Source organism: Vipera ursinii (assembly GCF_947247035.1).
Source record: "Vipera ursinii genome assembly, chromosome: 1".
Classification (NCBI taxonomy): domain Eukaryota; kingdom Metazoa; phylum Chordata; class Lepidosauria; order Squamata; family Viperidae; genus Vipera; species Vipera ursinii.
Window position 1 is genome coordinate 317,244,227 of NC_139512.1, and position 16,692 is coordinate 317,260,918.

Genomic DNA, 16,692 nt, shown 5'->3' on the forward strand with positions numbered 1-16,692 from the left:
TGGAGGCATTTGACTTTAAAAGCCCCCCTGTGTGTCACAATTGTTTGTGCAGCCACTGTGGCCTCGTCCACAAGTAATGCTGATAGGCCTGTGCCAAGTCTAACTTAGCAAACACGGTACCCCCTTGCAGCGACGCCAAGATGTGGCTAACGACTGGCACCGGGTATGCGTGATGATTTGTATCTCACTTTCTTGTATTACCTTTTCTTAAAAATTCTACATAATGCTACCCAAGAGAAAAGATGCTAGGCGGCCCAGAAATTGATGAATCTCTCTCCATTTCTGCTTTAAGTAATTTTTTTGCTTTCAAGTTTCCACTTTCATTTACCTCATTTCCATATCATTTTGAGATTGTTTTGATTGTACGATATTTCTTTTTATGTGCCTGTCTCTTTACTCATGTACATTAGAGAATTTTTACAATGCATTATTGACTTTTATGTACATTTTTGCATTTTTATGTTGTTTCAGTAATATATTCATAGAGGGTTACTTTTCTCTAGGATCTGCAACTTCCTACATATTATTTTGATTGAAAAAGTACACTACAAAGTTCAGAGAAAGGTACAATGAAGGAAAAAAATTGTGTCTCGGTCCATATAGTTAAATGTGAAGGATTAGGTCTGATTGTCTAAAAATTTGAACTCAACATATTTAACATCAAGTCAAAATTGGCATTATCACAGCTTGGAGATTTGGGGAAATACAAGGAATTTGCTTTGATTAAGTGATATTTCTAGAGATTCTCTTTCTGCCTCAAATAACTGTAACAAGAATAATCTCTTCTCTCAAAGGGTTCCATGTAAATATTGAGGCAAAATGAGAAGAAGTGGCAACTTGGTAAAATAGAACGTGTCCTTTTACAAAATGGCTGCCACTATAGGCATGACCAGTCACAAGTCTTTGGCCAAAGGACTAGGGCTAGGGTTGAATATTGGCTAGGGAGAACTGGGGAATGCAAAGGTAGACACTGAACTGAAAGAGCTGGATTCTCCTGCTGCCAAACCAGAAGGACTCCGAAGGATGGGGGAGAGAGTGGCTATACCAACCCCAACCTAAAATAGCCAATAGGAACAGAGGAGATCCCAATCACTAGGAGTTAAGTGACTGCATACCCCAACAAAAAATCCAAAGAAGCATATCAGATTTATTGGATTAAGACAGAAAAGAATATTGTTAAACCAGGACAGCTAAAGATAACTATATTGTTGTTACTTGCAAAGTTGTGTCCGACCCATTGCAACCCCATGGACAACGTTCCTCCAGGCCTTCCTATCCTCTACCATCTTCTGAGGTCCATTTAAGCTCATGCCTACTGCTTCAGTGACTCCATCCAGCCACCTCATTCTCTGTCGTCCCCTTCTTCTATTGCCCTCAACCTTTCCCACCATTAGGCTCTTCTCCAGTGAGTCCTTCATTCTCATTAGGTGGCCAAAGTATTTGAGTTTCAACTTCAGGATCTGGCCTTCTAAAGAGCAGTCAGGGTTGATCTCCTCTAGGACTGACTGGTTTGAATACCTCACAAGAGTCTTCTCCAGCACCATAGTTTAAAGGCTTCAATTCTTTGGCGCTCAGCCTTTCTTATTGGTCCAACTTTCACAGCCATACATTGAAACTGGGAAGACCATAGCCTTGAATATATGCACTTTTGTTGGCAGGGTGATGTCTCTGCTTTGTAGATTTGCCATGGCTTTCCTCCCCAGGAGCAAGCGTCTTTTAATTTCTTGGCTACAGTCCCCGTCTGCGGTGATCTTGGAGCCCAGTAAAATAAAATCTGTCACTACCTCCATTTCTTCCCCATCTATTTGCCAGGAATTGAGAGGGCTGGATGCCATGAACTTGGTTTTCTTAATGTTGAGTTTCAAGCCCATTTTTGCACCCTCCTTCTTCACCCACATCAAGAGGCTCTTTAGTTCCTCTGCATATCTTAGGTTGTTAATATTTCTCCCGGCAATCTTAATTCCAACCTTTGATTCATCTAGCCCTGCCTTTCTCATGATGTGTTCTGCATATAAGTTAAATAGGCAGGGCGACAGTATACAGCCTTGCCAAACTCCTTTCCCAACTTTGAACCAATCAGTGGTTCCCTGTCCAGTTCTCACTGTTGCTTCTTGACCCGCATATAGGTTTCTTAAGAGACAAATAAGATGGTCTGGTACTCCCATCTCTTTAAGAACTTGCCACAATTTGTTGTGATCCACACAATCAAAGGCTTTAGCATAGTCAATGAAAGGTAACTTAAGTCTTCCTTTGACATATACAGAGAACCAGGTGAAAATCAGAAGGTGCAAAAAAAGAAGAAGTTGGTGGAGCATGTTTCAAGTTTCAAGTTTCAAGTTTTATTTAATTTGTATACCGCCCTTCTCCTTGGTAGGGACTCAGGGCAGTTCACAGGGCATATATAAAAAAGACAATACAAAAATTAAAAAAGATTAAACCCATGCCCAGTTAAAAACAGTAATACAAATCTAAAACAACAAATTAAAACCCATAATCCCCCGTCAGGCCAGACCAGCTATTTCAAATAGGTGGGTCTTCAGGCCACGACGGAAAGTTTGGAGGTCTGATGCCGTCCGGAGCTCCACCGGCAGTTGGTTCCATAATGCCGGAGCGCCCACAGAGAAGGCCCTCCCCCTGGGGGCCACCAGTTGGCATTCCCTGACTGGCGGCACCCTGAGGAGGCCCTCTCTGTGGGAACGCACAGGGCGGAGGGGAGTTGATGCTGGCAGCAGGTGGTCCCTGAGATATCCCGGACCCATGCCATGTAAGGACTTAAAGATCGTAACTAAAACCTTGAACCTCACCCGAAAGACAACTGGTAACCAATGCAGCTCGCGGAGCAAAGGTGTAACATGGGAGTACCGGGAAACTCCCAAGACAACTCTCGCGGCCGCATTCTGTACCAGTTGGAGCCTCCGAGTGGTCTTCAAGGGAAGCCCCATACAGTATAGAGAGCATTACAGTAGTCAAGGCGAGAGGTCACGAGCGCATGAGTGACCGTACACAGGGCATCCCGGTTCAGATAGGGCCACAACTGGCGCACCAGGCGAACCTGGGCGAAAGCCCCCCTAGTCATGGCCACTATATGATCTTCCAGGGTAAGCCGTGAATCTAGGAGGACTCCCAAGTTGCGAGCCCTATCCACGGGGGGTAAGAGCTCACCCCCCATAGAAAGAGATGGAACATTTTGAATGTCCCGGGATGCCGGAATGGACAGCCACTCAGTCTTGTCAGGGTTGAGTTGAAGTCTGTTCCTCCCCATCCAGACCCGAACCGCCTCCAGGCAACGGGACATCACAGCGAGGGCATCACTGGGGTGGTTTGGGGTCGAAAAGAAAAGTTGGGTATCATCGGCATATTGATGATACCCAACTCCAAAACCACGAATGATCTCACCCAGCGGTTTCATGTAGATGTTGAACAGGAGAGGCGAGAGAACCGACCCCTGAGGAACTCCACAAACGAGAGACCTAGGGGCCGATCTCTGCCCCCCTGCCAACACCGACTGCGAGCGTCCCAGGAGATATGAGGAGAACCACTGAAGAACTGTGCCTCCCACTCCCAATCCCCTGAGACGCCGCAGCAAGATACCATGGTCGATGGTATCGAAAGCCGCCGAGAGGTCTAATAGGACTAGGACAGAGGAATATCCCCTATCCCAAGCCCTCCAGAGATCATTTACCAGAGCGACCAATGCCGTCTCCGTGCTGTACCCGGGCCTGAAACCCGATTGGTAGGGGTCCAGGTAATCCGCTTCATCCAGGACCAGAGGGAGCTGATGCGCCACCACACTCTCGACAACCTTCGCAAGAAAGCGAAGGTTGGAGACTGGACGAAAGTTGTTCAAAACAGGTGGGTCCAAGGCAGGCTTCTTGAGGAGAGGTCTCACCACCGCCTCCTTCAAGACGGTGGGGAAATAACCCTCACTCAAAGAAGCAGATATAACCGCCTGGAGCCAGCCTCGTGTCCTCTCCCTAGCTGCATAAACCAGCCAGGAAGGGCACGGGTCCAACAAACATGTGGAGGAGCTCAGCCTCCCCATAATCCTGTCCACTTCATCAGGGGTCACAGAATCAAACTCTTCCCAGGTAACATTGACAAGACCGCCCGTGTCCTGATCGCCTGACTCTGCCCAGCTGGAGTCCAAACCGGTCCGAATCCGAGCGATTTTATCCGACAGATGTTGACTAAATTCCTCGGCACAACCCTGCAAGGGATCCTCCCTCACCTCCTGATTAAGAAGTGAGCGAGTCACCCTAAACAAGGCGGCCGGGCAATTATCTGCGGACGCGATGAGGGTGGAGAAGTAATTGCACCTCGCCACCCTCATCGCTGCGAGATAAGACCTAATATAGGTTCTTAACCCCAACCGGTCGGGTTCGGATCGGCTAGACCTCCAGCAGCTCTCTAGGCCCCGTTTCCGACGCTTCATCTCCCGGAGCTCCGCGGAAAACCATGGAGCTCGCTGGGATCTGCGCTGGGTCAGGGGCCGCAAGGGTACAACCCGGTCAAGTGCCTCAGTGGCTGCCCTTTCCCAGGCTTCCACTAAGGCATCCGCCGAGCTGTGAGCAGTGGAGGCAGGTGGGGACCCCAGCGCCGCTTGGAATCTATCAGGATCCATTAAGCGTCTGGGGCGGTACCATCTAATTGGCTCCGTGCCCCCACGGCGGGGGGTGGCAAAACGGAAGACCAGCCGCAGGAGATGATCGGTCCATGACAGGGGCATAATAAATGGAGAGCCCCCACCTAGATCATCCAACCACCGTCTAGATAAAAGAATCAGGTCAAGGGTGTGGCCTCCCTCATGAGTTGGCTCTGAAATTACTTGCGTCAGGTCCATGGCCGCCATGGAAGCCATGAACTCCCAAGCTAGCTCAGATGAACCTCCCAGGGATGGTAGATTGAAGTCTCCCAAAACTATAAGTTTGGGAAACTCAACCACCAAACCCGAGAGGATATCGAGCAGCTCGGGCAGGGCTGCCGCTGTGCGACTAGGCGAAATGTACATCAGCAGCAAGCCCAACTGCGCCCCAGGACCAAATCTCATAAAGAGAGACTCACACCCGACTATCTGAGAAACGGTGGTCTCCCACGGACATAAGGTCTCCCTAATGGTAACTGCCACTCCCCCACCCCTACCATGAGCTCGTGGCCGGTGTAGCACCCGGAAGCCTGGTGGGCAGAGGTCAACCAAAGGGACCCCACCCTCTGGGCCCAACCAAGTCTCCGTGATGCAAGCCAGGTCCGCATGCTCACCCTCAACTAAATCCCTAACGAGGGGAGCTTTATTAACCACGGACCTGGCATTCAGGTACACCAGCCGGAGCTCAGGAGGCTGCACATCCTCGCTCCCGGGATCTCGGGGAAGAAGCAGAGGGTCGGAGCGCCTCACCGCTTGCAAATAGCGGGGACGGCCCTCCCGGTAGCGATACGGCCCCCTGTCTATCCGCCTGCTGCCATTCCCCGTCGTGGGAATTGATAATCCCACGACCCGCTCATGAGCCCCGGCGACAACGCCACCCCGTTCTCCCCCCGTGCTATCAGACCCAAGGCTGGTCTGAACCATGGTAGATCGGCCACCCCCCATAGCCAAACAACCTCTATCTCCCACCCCGCTCCCTAGCCCAATAAAAAATTTGGATAAAAAAATAATCAGAGGCTTTCTAGATTTACATTGACAGCCCCTGCCCCTGCCCAGCCATCTCTCAGAGACCCAAAACTCGGGCCCGTCATCAAGGTTATAAACGTTTAAGGAGGCGGGTCGCACCCAGGAGAGGGGGGCACCCCTGAGGGCGTACAAACGCGTGCTCGTATATTGCCGCATAAGTATAAAAAAGTCCAAACAGTCCAGGATAGGCATCCCATTAGTTGTCCATGGGAGGATTGAACATGACAGAAGTCTGGATCCCCACCCAACTTCACTGCCACTCAGTTGGGTGGCCCCCAAGACAGGCCGCAGCCCGTTCTCTCACAACGGGTTGAGACTCCGTTCCTGGGGGTGGACCAGGTATCCTCTGGGTAGGCAAACCCCATAGAGCTCCCACCTCTATGAGGTTGCAAATGGAGAAGTCCAGCCACTCTCCCACCGTGGCCGATACCCAGGTATGTCGAAAGTCCAAAGGGAGAGGGGAGAGGGTAGGCAGGCAGATGGTAAAAAAGTGTGTCCAAGGCAAGGAGGGTAGGCAGGCCAGAATAAAAATAGTCTGAATCACCGGCGTCACTGCAAGAGCAGTCCAAAGATGATACACGATGCAAGAGCCCCCTGTCGTCCTTGCTCCGGTAAGATAACTCCCGGTCGTCCTCTTCGCCACCCAAGCGGTCCGAAGACGCCGTCGCCATAAGAGGCGGCCTGAAGCAAGGGTATAGGTCAACCATCGTCGCCAAGGTGAGTAATAATAGTCGCCCTCTCCACCGCCAAAACGGCCCGAGGGTGACACCACCGCCAAAGCGGGCCAAGGCGGCTTGGGGCCACATGGAAGTCCTGCCGCCGGTGAAAAGATCAAAAGCCCAAAGGCACCAGAGTCAGCAGCCGGCCCCCGCAAACGGGGCAGCAGACTCAGAAACGCCGGCACAAACAAAAATGGCCCTAAAGCCAGCTGGTGGATTCCCAAGCGTCCGGAGCATATCGTCGTCACCGTCGCTGCCAAACCTGGGCCGCCGCCGCCATCGCCGTCACCGCCGAGCGTGGCCCAAAAAATCGTCGCGCAGGCTGCTACCCGCGCCAAGGCCGACGCCCACGCTGTCGCCGCCATCATCACCGCCGCCGACCGGACAGCCCAACGGGCCTCACGGGCACACTCCTCACCGACGGGCGTCCTCATCAGCCCGAGCCGGCCCGAGAACAACCAAAGTGGCCCGGACGGCCCGAAAGCAGCAGGGAGCGCCACTCCAGGTATGAGCAGCCCAAACGCTCCGGAGAGAGTAAAAAAACGGCGGGAGGAAGCAGCCGGAAGGTAGCAGGGCCAGCAGCCAGCAGCCGGTCGCTCAAACAACACAAATCCAAATAGACCGCTGCCGGCTTCGTCAGCCTCCGTGTTGCCACACTGCCCCTCAGCAAAACCCCAATCCCATCTCAGCAAGCCATAAGGCTTGTGAGGGGCTCCCAGGGGACGCCTATCAGCTGGAGCTCGCGGAGCTCAGCCGAGCGCGTCCTCCATCTTGGGCATGCGTGTTAGTCTCTGTTGATGCTATGAAAAGATGCAAGAAAAATTCTAAGGTGTGGGTCTCCTCTGCTACATACAATTGGCCTTCAGTTATCAGTTTATCACTGCCACAGCTCTCAAATCTTCTTCAAGTCAAACCCAACTCCACTGCAGGGTTGTAGAAATTCTGCAGCATTGCTACAATGCTACCACAACCTTTTCAACAAGCCAACAAGCTGCTTCCCCCAACTTTTCTGGTACATTCATATTATCACTTGATATTCTCATTTGACTACAGAAGTGCTGAAGGACTCTGCCAGCTGAAATTTCTGAACTTTGAAGTTTGCTTTCAAGTTAATGAATTTTAATAGCACATGGGGGAGGGGGGCTAGAAGTGCAATTAAGATTAGGGAGATAGGTAGCAAATTAGTGCTGATGAATAATAAAGGACCATACTTTATTCTGAGAAGTCTCTTTGCAAGATTCCCTTTGATAAGGATTAGTAATCTGGAGAGACTTTGCTCCATTTATCAATGATTTGCTTCCACTGAAATTCTTTGCTGACACAGGCTCTCCATGTTATATTGTAGAAAGTGAGGCAGAAATGTCATTTGGGAGCAATATACTATTGGAAACTTAGAAAGGCAATGGACTGGATATTAGCAGAACTTTTCCTAGATTAAAGGTCGACATTTCAGCAGGATGCCCTGAGTTGCTGAACAATCTGTGGCCCCAGAACTACCCATTAGGGATGACTGCAATGTCACACAGTCAATGCTACCTATATTTTTAAAAGGGAGGGGAGGCTTTAATCCATTTCTGTGAACGCCATGCTCTCATAGTCTAGTGGGCCCTTTTTCATGGCTTCCAGAGCCCATTTAAGTTCTGCCAAAAGTTAATGGTGAGCCCTGCCCACTCCAAAGTATTTGTGTGCAGTCCCTAGACCACAGGTCTGCAACCCGTGGCTCCAGAGCCGCATGCGGCTCTTTCAGCCATCTCCTGCGGCTCCCAGTCCTCTGCCATGCGCAGTCCAAAAAAAAAAGGTGGGACTAAAAAAGTTCAACCAATCAATTCAAATATGCAGGGTAGGTGTATATCTCGCCTTGGCTCCACTCTTCAGTCAAACCCTGTTCTGTGCATGCGCACATGTGCAGACATTTTTTGTGGCTCCCAGTTTTTCCTTTTGTGAGGGAACCGGTTCCGAGTGGCTCTTTCACTGTTTCAGGTTGCTGACCCCTGCCCTAGACCCCCAAAAGGCCCTTTCCCTCCTTTCCAGATGCCTAATATCAATCTTCACTAACTCTCTGTAACAACCCTGGCATGCTTATCTGGTGCCTATTTTATTGCCATAGTCAATCCCTAAATTTTTACACATTGTTGTGCAAAATGTACGTAGTCCTTGACCACAGTTGAACCCAAAATTTATGTTGCTAAGCTTGCCCTATTTTACAACCTTTCTTGCTACTGCTATTAAATGAATCACTGCAGTTTTTTAAGTTAATAACACCATTGTTAAGTGAATCTGGCTTCCCCATTGACTTTGCTTGTCAGAAAGCCACAAAATGTGATCACGTGACCCCGGAAAACTGCAACCACCATAAATACATGCCAGTTGTGAAGCATCTGAATTTTGATCACATGACCCTGGGGATGCTGAAACAGTCATAAGTGTGAAAAACGGTCATAGGTCACTTTTTCCAATGCCATTATAACTTTGAACAGTCACTAAATGAATGGTTGCAAGTCAAGGAGGACCTATAATTAGGGAGAGCTGGAACAGTAACAATTTAATTATTAAAGACATGAGGAGACCTTGAAACTTTCATCATCTCAGCCTAGCCTAGCTAACAAAGCAAGCATATGCCATACCAAAACCATTCCCTCTTTTCCAACATACAGTTCTCTCAAACAGAATGTTTTCCAGGATTTAAAAAAAACAAGTGTAAAGAAAGAAGTTCTAGTTTTCTTTTAGTAATGATTAGTTTAATTTTAAAGAATAGGCATTTCCTCTATTTATTTATTTTTTTACTATTTTCCTGGCTCCTAAATGTAGTCTTTTGAGTGGATATAAACTATTTTTGCAAAATTTGAAACTCTGCAAAGAGACCAGTGCATGCTATGATTACAATGTCATTATTTTGAAATAAGCTATTCATTGATCATAAACAATCTGAGAAGGTTGAATGAGAAATAGAAAGGTTTGGCATTTAGACATGCTGGCACCAAACTATCCTTCTTATCAGGAAAAAGATGAGAAGGCCGAACCTTTTGGGATAACTTAGTCATCTCTATTCTCTTTCTCTTCCAGTGCTGACCTCGCATCTAGCAAATACTGCTGCCTGGGAACGATTAAGATCAGGCAAATTATAAAATAGTCAGTCATATGATATGCCATGATTTAACCACAGTTATGAGATATGCCATGATTTAAAACCCGAAACTACCTAGGATGCCAGTAAACAGAATGATTAAAATAGCATTTGCATAGGATAACAACATAATAATCCATTAAAAATTCAGAAGAATGAAAATTGGCAAGCTTGTCTTAATGAAGGTGCAGAGGTGCAGAGGAGGAGTTAAGGTGTCAGAGCGCTGCATTCTTTCTATTCTAAAGTTCAGGAACGTTGCTAAAGAAAATGGTATGTTCCCGTCCAAGGCTGGCAATAGTTCTGGGCTGCCTTGGGGCCTGCTTGGTAGGCCAATAATATCCTGGACCAGGGACTTTCTGTACAGAATAAGAATCAAACAAGATCATTAAGAAATAAACGAAGGTAGGTTTCTATAACAAAACAACAATGCTAGTATTTACAGCTCAAATCCTGTTTAAATCACTCTGTGGTTTGTTTATTTTTTATAATTACTTGCTACCAAAAGGAAAAAAACCAACCACCCTGAAAAGCACTTTTGAACTGCTACAGCTTGAATCTATCTATCTGGAATCAGTCTGAATTGAAGAAGATCATCTAGGATTATCCTGTTAATTTCACCATTGTTCCAAAACATTGAAATAAGGAGTGTAAGACCTGGTTCCTAACTATTCTGAGTCCCCTATTATTTTGGCCCTCCCTGTCTAAAGCAACGTTTCTCAACCTCAGCAATTTTAAGATGCTTGGACTTCAACCCCACAGAATTCTCCAAGCAGCAACACTGGTTTACAGCATCGTAGGCTTGTCTAGGTAAGGGACGCGGTGGCTCAGTGTGTTAGGACGCTGAGCTTGTCGATCAGAAGGTTGGCAGTTTGGCAGGTCGAATCCCGAGTGCCGCTTAACAGAGTGAGCGCCTGTTACTCATCCCAGCTTCTGCCAACCTAGCGTTTCGAAAGCACGTAAAAATGCAAGTAGAAAAATAGGGACCCCTACGGTGGGAAGGTAACAGCGTTTTGTGCGCCTTTGGCATCTAGTCATGCCTGCCACATGACCACGGAGACGTCCTCGGACAAGCGCTGGCTCTTCGGCTTTAAAACGGAGATGAGCCCCTAGAGTTGGAAATGACTAGCACGCATGTGAGGGGGAACCTTTACCTTTACCTTTTAGGCTTGTCTAAGATTGTCCTTAGCTACCATAATCAAATTCAGGTTGATTAGAACTACAGTCCTTGAATCATAGACTTGGAAACAAGCCACTCAAGCTATCAGGTCCAACTCTTTTCTCAGTGCAAGAATTCAAATTAAATTATACTAACATTATGGTATGACTCATATGATTAAAGATAATGGATTGTATTCATCTACCAAACTAAAATATAATATTACAAAAATCACAGACGTGTGCCTAATTTTCCCAGTGGCTTTATATTTGCTGCCAATGAATATTAGAAAGCAGGATGAATGAGCTTGCTACTGCAGGATGAATACTTCTAAATGAAACATTATACTGGTAGTCCTACATTTACAACCGCAACTGAGACCAAAATTTATGTTGCCAAGTGAGATATTTATTAAGCGAGCTTTACCTCATTTTACAACCTTTCTTGCTACAGTTGTTAAGTCAATCACCGGGTAACATGATTATGAAGTGAATCTGGCTTCCCATTGACTTTGCTTGTCAGAAGGTCACAAAAGGTGAACACATGATGCCAGGACACTGCAACCATCATAAGCACCCGAATTTTGATCACATGACCACAGAGATGTTGCAACAGTTGTAAGTGTGAAACACGGTCATAAGTCACTTCTTCAGTGCCATTGTAACTTTGAACGTTCACTAAACAAATGGTTGTAAGTCAGGGATGACCTGAAATGGACTAGAATGCCCCTATGTTTGAGCTTCTTCTTGATCTTTCAAGACTGAGCACACTTCCTTATTCCAGGTTGCCCAACTTCAGAAAAGATCTCAGATATATTGTCTGCATTTCCTTCATGAAGGACTCTTGGCAAAGGATGGACTGCACCTCACGAAAACAGAAAAAATGTACTCGGAAAAAGACTGGCCCAACTCATCAGGAGGACTTTAAACTAAAATTGAGGGGGAAGAGTGACCAATCTTCAGAATCTCTAGAACCCAAAACCAATCAAAAATCCCAAGAAAACAAATCAAACAATGAGGTGGGCAGAGATGAAAAAAAATAAAAACTCAAACAACATTCAGGAGGTGCCCGAAACATAACCATGCACAGGCACAAAAGCTTAAATGCTTATATACAAATGCTGAAAGCTTGGGGAACAAACTTGGCGAACTAGAAGCAATAGTACACGAGGGAGAGTATGACATAGTTGGTATTACAGAAACCTGGTGGGATGAAACTCATGAATAGAATGGACTGATGGATGGATACAAATTGTTCAAAAGAAATAGGTCTACAAAAAGAGGAGGGGGAGTTGCACTATATGTAAGAGAACACTACATATCTACAGACATGCACATGATCAAAGATAAAATCTCTCCAGAATGCATATGGGTCAATATAAAAGAGGGGGAAAAGTGACATCACCATAGGTGTATATTACAGACTGCCCAACCAATCAGAAGAAATAGATCAGTGGTGGGATTCAAATATGTGAACAACCGGTTCTCTGGGTGGATGCAGCTTCTGGCATCCTGGGCCTGGGCAACAAAAAATTAGCTACCGGTTCTGCCAAACTGGTGTGAACTGGCTGAATCTCACCACTGAAATAGATGAACTCTTTGCCAACAAATGTATGTAGGAAGCAAACCACAATAGTAATGGGAGACTTCAACTATCCAGATATCAACTGGGAGACAAACTCTGCAGTGAGCAGGAAATCAAACAGATTCCTAACCAACTTAACCAACAACTTTGTCATCCAAAAGGTGAAAGAGGGAACTAGACGTAAAGCCATAATAGACTTCATTCTAACTAATAGAGAAGAAGTGATAGAGGGAGTTGAAGTTGCTGGAACCTTGGGCGGAAGTGACCATGTCATACTGGAATTTAATATAACACAAACACTAGCAACAGAAAACAATCCAACCAGTGTCTTGAACTTCAAAAGAACTGACTTTAACAAACTCAGAGAGAACCTAGGAAAGTTCCCATGGATGAAAACCCTAAAGTGGAAAACAACCAAAGAAGCATGGGAAACTCAAAAATGCAATCATAAAAGCTCAGACCAGCACAATACCACTGAAAAAGAAAAACAAGAAATTCAAGAAGAAACCATCATGGCTGCACAAAGATCTCTCTGACAAACTGAAAGACAAAAAGGACAAATAAAAAAATGGGAAAAGGGGCATATAATTAAGGCCAATTATCAGCAGACAGCCAGAACATGTAAAGATGAAGTCAGGAAAGCAAAGGCTCAGAATGAACAAAGACTTGCAACAAAAATCATGGATAATAATAATAATAAAAAGTTTCTTCCAATATATTAACAAGAAAAAAGTCAAGGAAACTTTAGGTCCACTAAAGAGAGAAGATGGAAAGGAAATAACAGGCAACAGGGAGAAAACAGAGCTGCTTAACTCATACTTTACATCAGTCTTCACACAAAAAGAAACCATAGCCCAACATACTGCAAAAGACAAATTAGAAACAAAAATTAAAATAAGCAAGAAAATGGTAAGAGAAGACCTATCTGATCTTGACAAATACAAATCACCAGGGCCTGACAAATTACATCTCAGAATTCTGAAGGAGCTGGCAGATGTTATCTCAGAAGCACTGCACCACATCTTTCAAAAAACCTGGAGCACAGGGGAAGTACCTGAGGATTGGAACTGAGGACTGATGTGGTTCCCATCTTCAAGAAAGGGGAAAAACAGACCCAGGAAACTACAGACCAATCACTTTAACATCAATACCTGGGAAGACCCTAGAAAAGATAATCAATAAACAGATCTGCAAACAACTTGTTGTTAGTTGCGAAGTCGTGTCTGACCCATCGCGACCCTATGGACAATGTTCCTCCAGGCCTTCCTGTCCTCTACCATCTTCTGGAGTCCATTTAAGCTCACGCCTACTGCTTCAGTGACTCCATCCAGCCACCTCATTCTCTGTCGTCCCCTTTTTCTATTGCCCTCAATCTTTCAAACAACTAGAAGCAAACAAAGTTATAACTAGTAGCCAGCACGGGTTTGTTAAAAACAAATCATGCCAAACCAATCTTATTCTTCAACAAACTAAACTAATAGATCAGTGAAATACTGTGGACGTAGTATACTTAGACTTCAGTAAGGCATTTGATAAAGTAGACCACAACCTACTCCTTGGTAAGCTAGAAAAAGGTGGAATGGACAACATCACCACTAGATGGATCTGTAGCTGGCTGGCAAATTGTACTCGAGTAGTCCTCAATGGCACTACATCCACATGGAGAAAAGTAAGCAGTGGAGTACCGTGAGGTTCTGTCCTAGGCCCAGTACTCTTCAATATCTTCATCAATGACTTAGATGAGGGAATTGAAGCGGGACTCTTCAAATTTGCAGGTGACACCAAACTGGCAGGAGTAGCTAACACTCCAGAAGACTAACTAAGGATCCAAAAAGATCTTGACAAACTTGAACAATGGGCCCTGTCCAACAAAATGAGTTTCAGTGTGGAGAAAAGCAAAGTTTTACATTTAGGCAGGAAAAATCAAAGGTACAAGTACAGATTAGATGAGACCTGGCTTAAAAACAGTAACTGTGAGAGGGACCTTGGAGTCCTAGTGGAAGATCACTTGATTATGAGCCACCAATGTGCAGCAGCAGCCAAAAAAATTAATACAATCCTGGGTTGTATAATCAAGATCACATGAGATATTAGTACCGCTTTATAAAACCCTAGTAAGACCTCATCCCCTTTCATGGATTACTGCCTTGTCGTGGCGAAAGGGCTTGCGTTGACAGAAGCTATGAGCTATGCCATGTAGGGCCATCCAAGATGGACAGGTCATAGCAGAGAGTTCTGACAAAACGTGATCCACTGGAGAAGGAAATGGCAACCCACTCCAGTATCTTTGCCATGAAAACCCTATGGACAGTACCAAAAGGCAAAACAATATGACGATGGAAGATGAGCCCCTCAGGTCAGAAGGTGTCCAATATGCTACTGGGGAAGAGCAGAGGGCTAGTACTAGTAGCACCAGAAAGAATGAAGCGACTGGGCCAAAGCCGAAAGGACGCTCAGCTGTGGATGTGTCTGGTGGTGAAAGGAAAGTCTGATGCTGTAAAGATTTTTTTCTCCATAGGAACCTGGAATGTAAGATCCATGAATCAAGGCAAGCTGGATGTGGTCAAACAAGAGATGACAAGACTGAACATTGACATCTTAGGTATCAGCGAACTAAAATGGACAGGAATGGATGAATTTAATTCAGATGACCATCAGGTATACTAATGCGGGCAAGAATCCCTCAGAAGAAATGGAGTAGCCTTCATAGTCAATAAAAGAGTAGGAAAAGCAATACTGGGATACAATCCCACAAATGACAGAATGATCTCAGTTCGAATCCAAGGCAAACCATTCAATGTCACAGTAGTCCAAGTCTATGCCCCAACCACTGGTGCTGAAGAGGATGAAATTGACCAGTTTTATGAAGCCCTACAGCACCTTATAGAACTAACACCAAAAAATGATGTCCTTATCATCATGGGGGATGGGAATGCTAAAGTAGGAAGCCAAAAGATAACCGGAATAACAGGCAAGTTTGGTCTTGGAGTACAAAATGAAGCAGGGCACAGGCTGACAGAATTTTGTCAAGAGAATACGATGGTCATAGCAAACACTCTTTTCCAACAACCCAAGAGACGGCTCTACACATGAACATCACCAGACGGTCAACACAGAAATCAAATCGACTATGTGCTCTGCAGCCAAAGATGGAGAAGCTGTATACAGTCAGTAAAAACTTGCAAAGTTTAGGCTTAAACTGAAGAAAGTAGGGAAAAGCACTAGGCCACTCAGGTATGAATTAAATCATATCCCTGTTGAATATACAGTAGAGGTGATAAATAGATTTAAGGAATTAGATCTGATAGACAGAGTGCCTGAAGAACTATGGACGGAGGTTCGCAACATTGTACAAGAGGTAGCAACTAAAATCATCCCAAAGAAAAAGAAATGCAAGAAAGCAAAATGGCTGTCTGAGGAAGCTTTGCAAATAGCTGAGGAAAGGAGGGAAGTGAAAGGCAAGGGAGAAAACGAAAGATATGCCCAATTGAATGCAGAATTCCAGAGAATAGCTAGAAGAGATAAGAATGCCTTCTTAAATGAACAGTGCAAAGAAATAGAAGAAAACAATAGAATAGGGAGGACCAGAGATCTCTTCAAGAAAATTGGAGAGATGAAGGGAACGTTTCATGCAAAAATGGGCATGATAAAACAGGGCTTTTCAACTTTTTCACCCATTGTACCACTTTTAGGATATGGCAACATCCGAATACCACCAGTCGCCTAGCAAGGTGTCAAAAACTTGATGACCAAAAAAAAGGGGGGGGGGAAGTGATGAAGTACAGGTAGTCCTCAACTTACAACAGTTCACTTAGTGACTGTTCGAAGTTACAATGGCCCTGAAAAAAGTGCCCCAAGCCACAGCTAAGCAAGATACCTGCCTGCCCGCCTGGCGGCACTCTTCCTCCTGTCCGAGGTTTTCATTGTTGTGAGCATTTCTGTTGAGAATTGGCAGCAGGGGTGGGGTGGGGGGTGTTTGGTTTTCATTCCCCCCCCATCTGCTGGGTGGTTGCAGCAGGTTTTGGTCACTTCACATGACCCTGGGACACTGTGACCATCATAAATATGAATCAGTTGCCAAGCATCTGAATGTAAATCACAAGACCCTGGAGATGCTGCAACATTCCAGCTGATCGGCGCTTCTTCTGGGCTCAGCAGAAGCGGCAGGATCAGCGCCATGCTCCAGCTGGATCCTGGCGCTGATTCTGGCATTTCCACTGAGCCCTGACAGCCCTGCAGCTCCAACTGTCTCTTGCTCAGGCTTGTGCTTTGCTGCCATCCGTTCAGCTCATTCCCCTTCTCTGCTACCACTTTTCTAGGATGGTCATGTACCACCTGGCAAGTATTTATTTATTGATTTATTTACTTATTTATTTATTTATTTATTGGGACTGATATGCCGCCCTATCTCCCGAAGGACTCAGGGCAGCTAACAACAATA

General features: G+C 45.8%; 1 protein-coding gene across 1 annotated transcript in view; it reads right to left on the reverse strand.

The window, feature by feature from the left end:
• Positions 1–9,431: 9,431 nt before the first annotated feature.
• Positions 9,432–16,692, reverse strand: part of STPG4 (sperm-tail PG-rich repeat containing 4) — a gene marked incomplete at its 5' end in the record, with an annotated part of 36,301 nt that continues 29,040 nt past the window's right edge. The window contains one exon of the mRNA XM_083350226.1: positions 9,432–9,867. Coding sequence (XP_083206352.1) covers positions 9,751–9,867 — 117 coding nt within the window. The 3' untranslated portion in view covers positions 9,432–9,750. The remainder of the gene's footprint in view (positions 9,868–16,692) is intronic.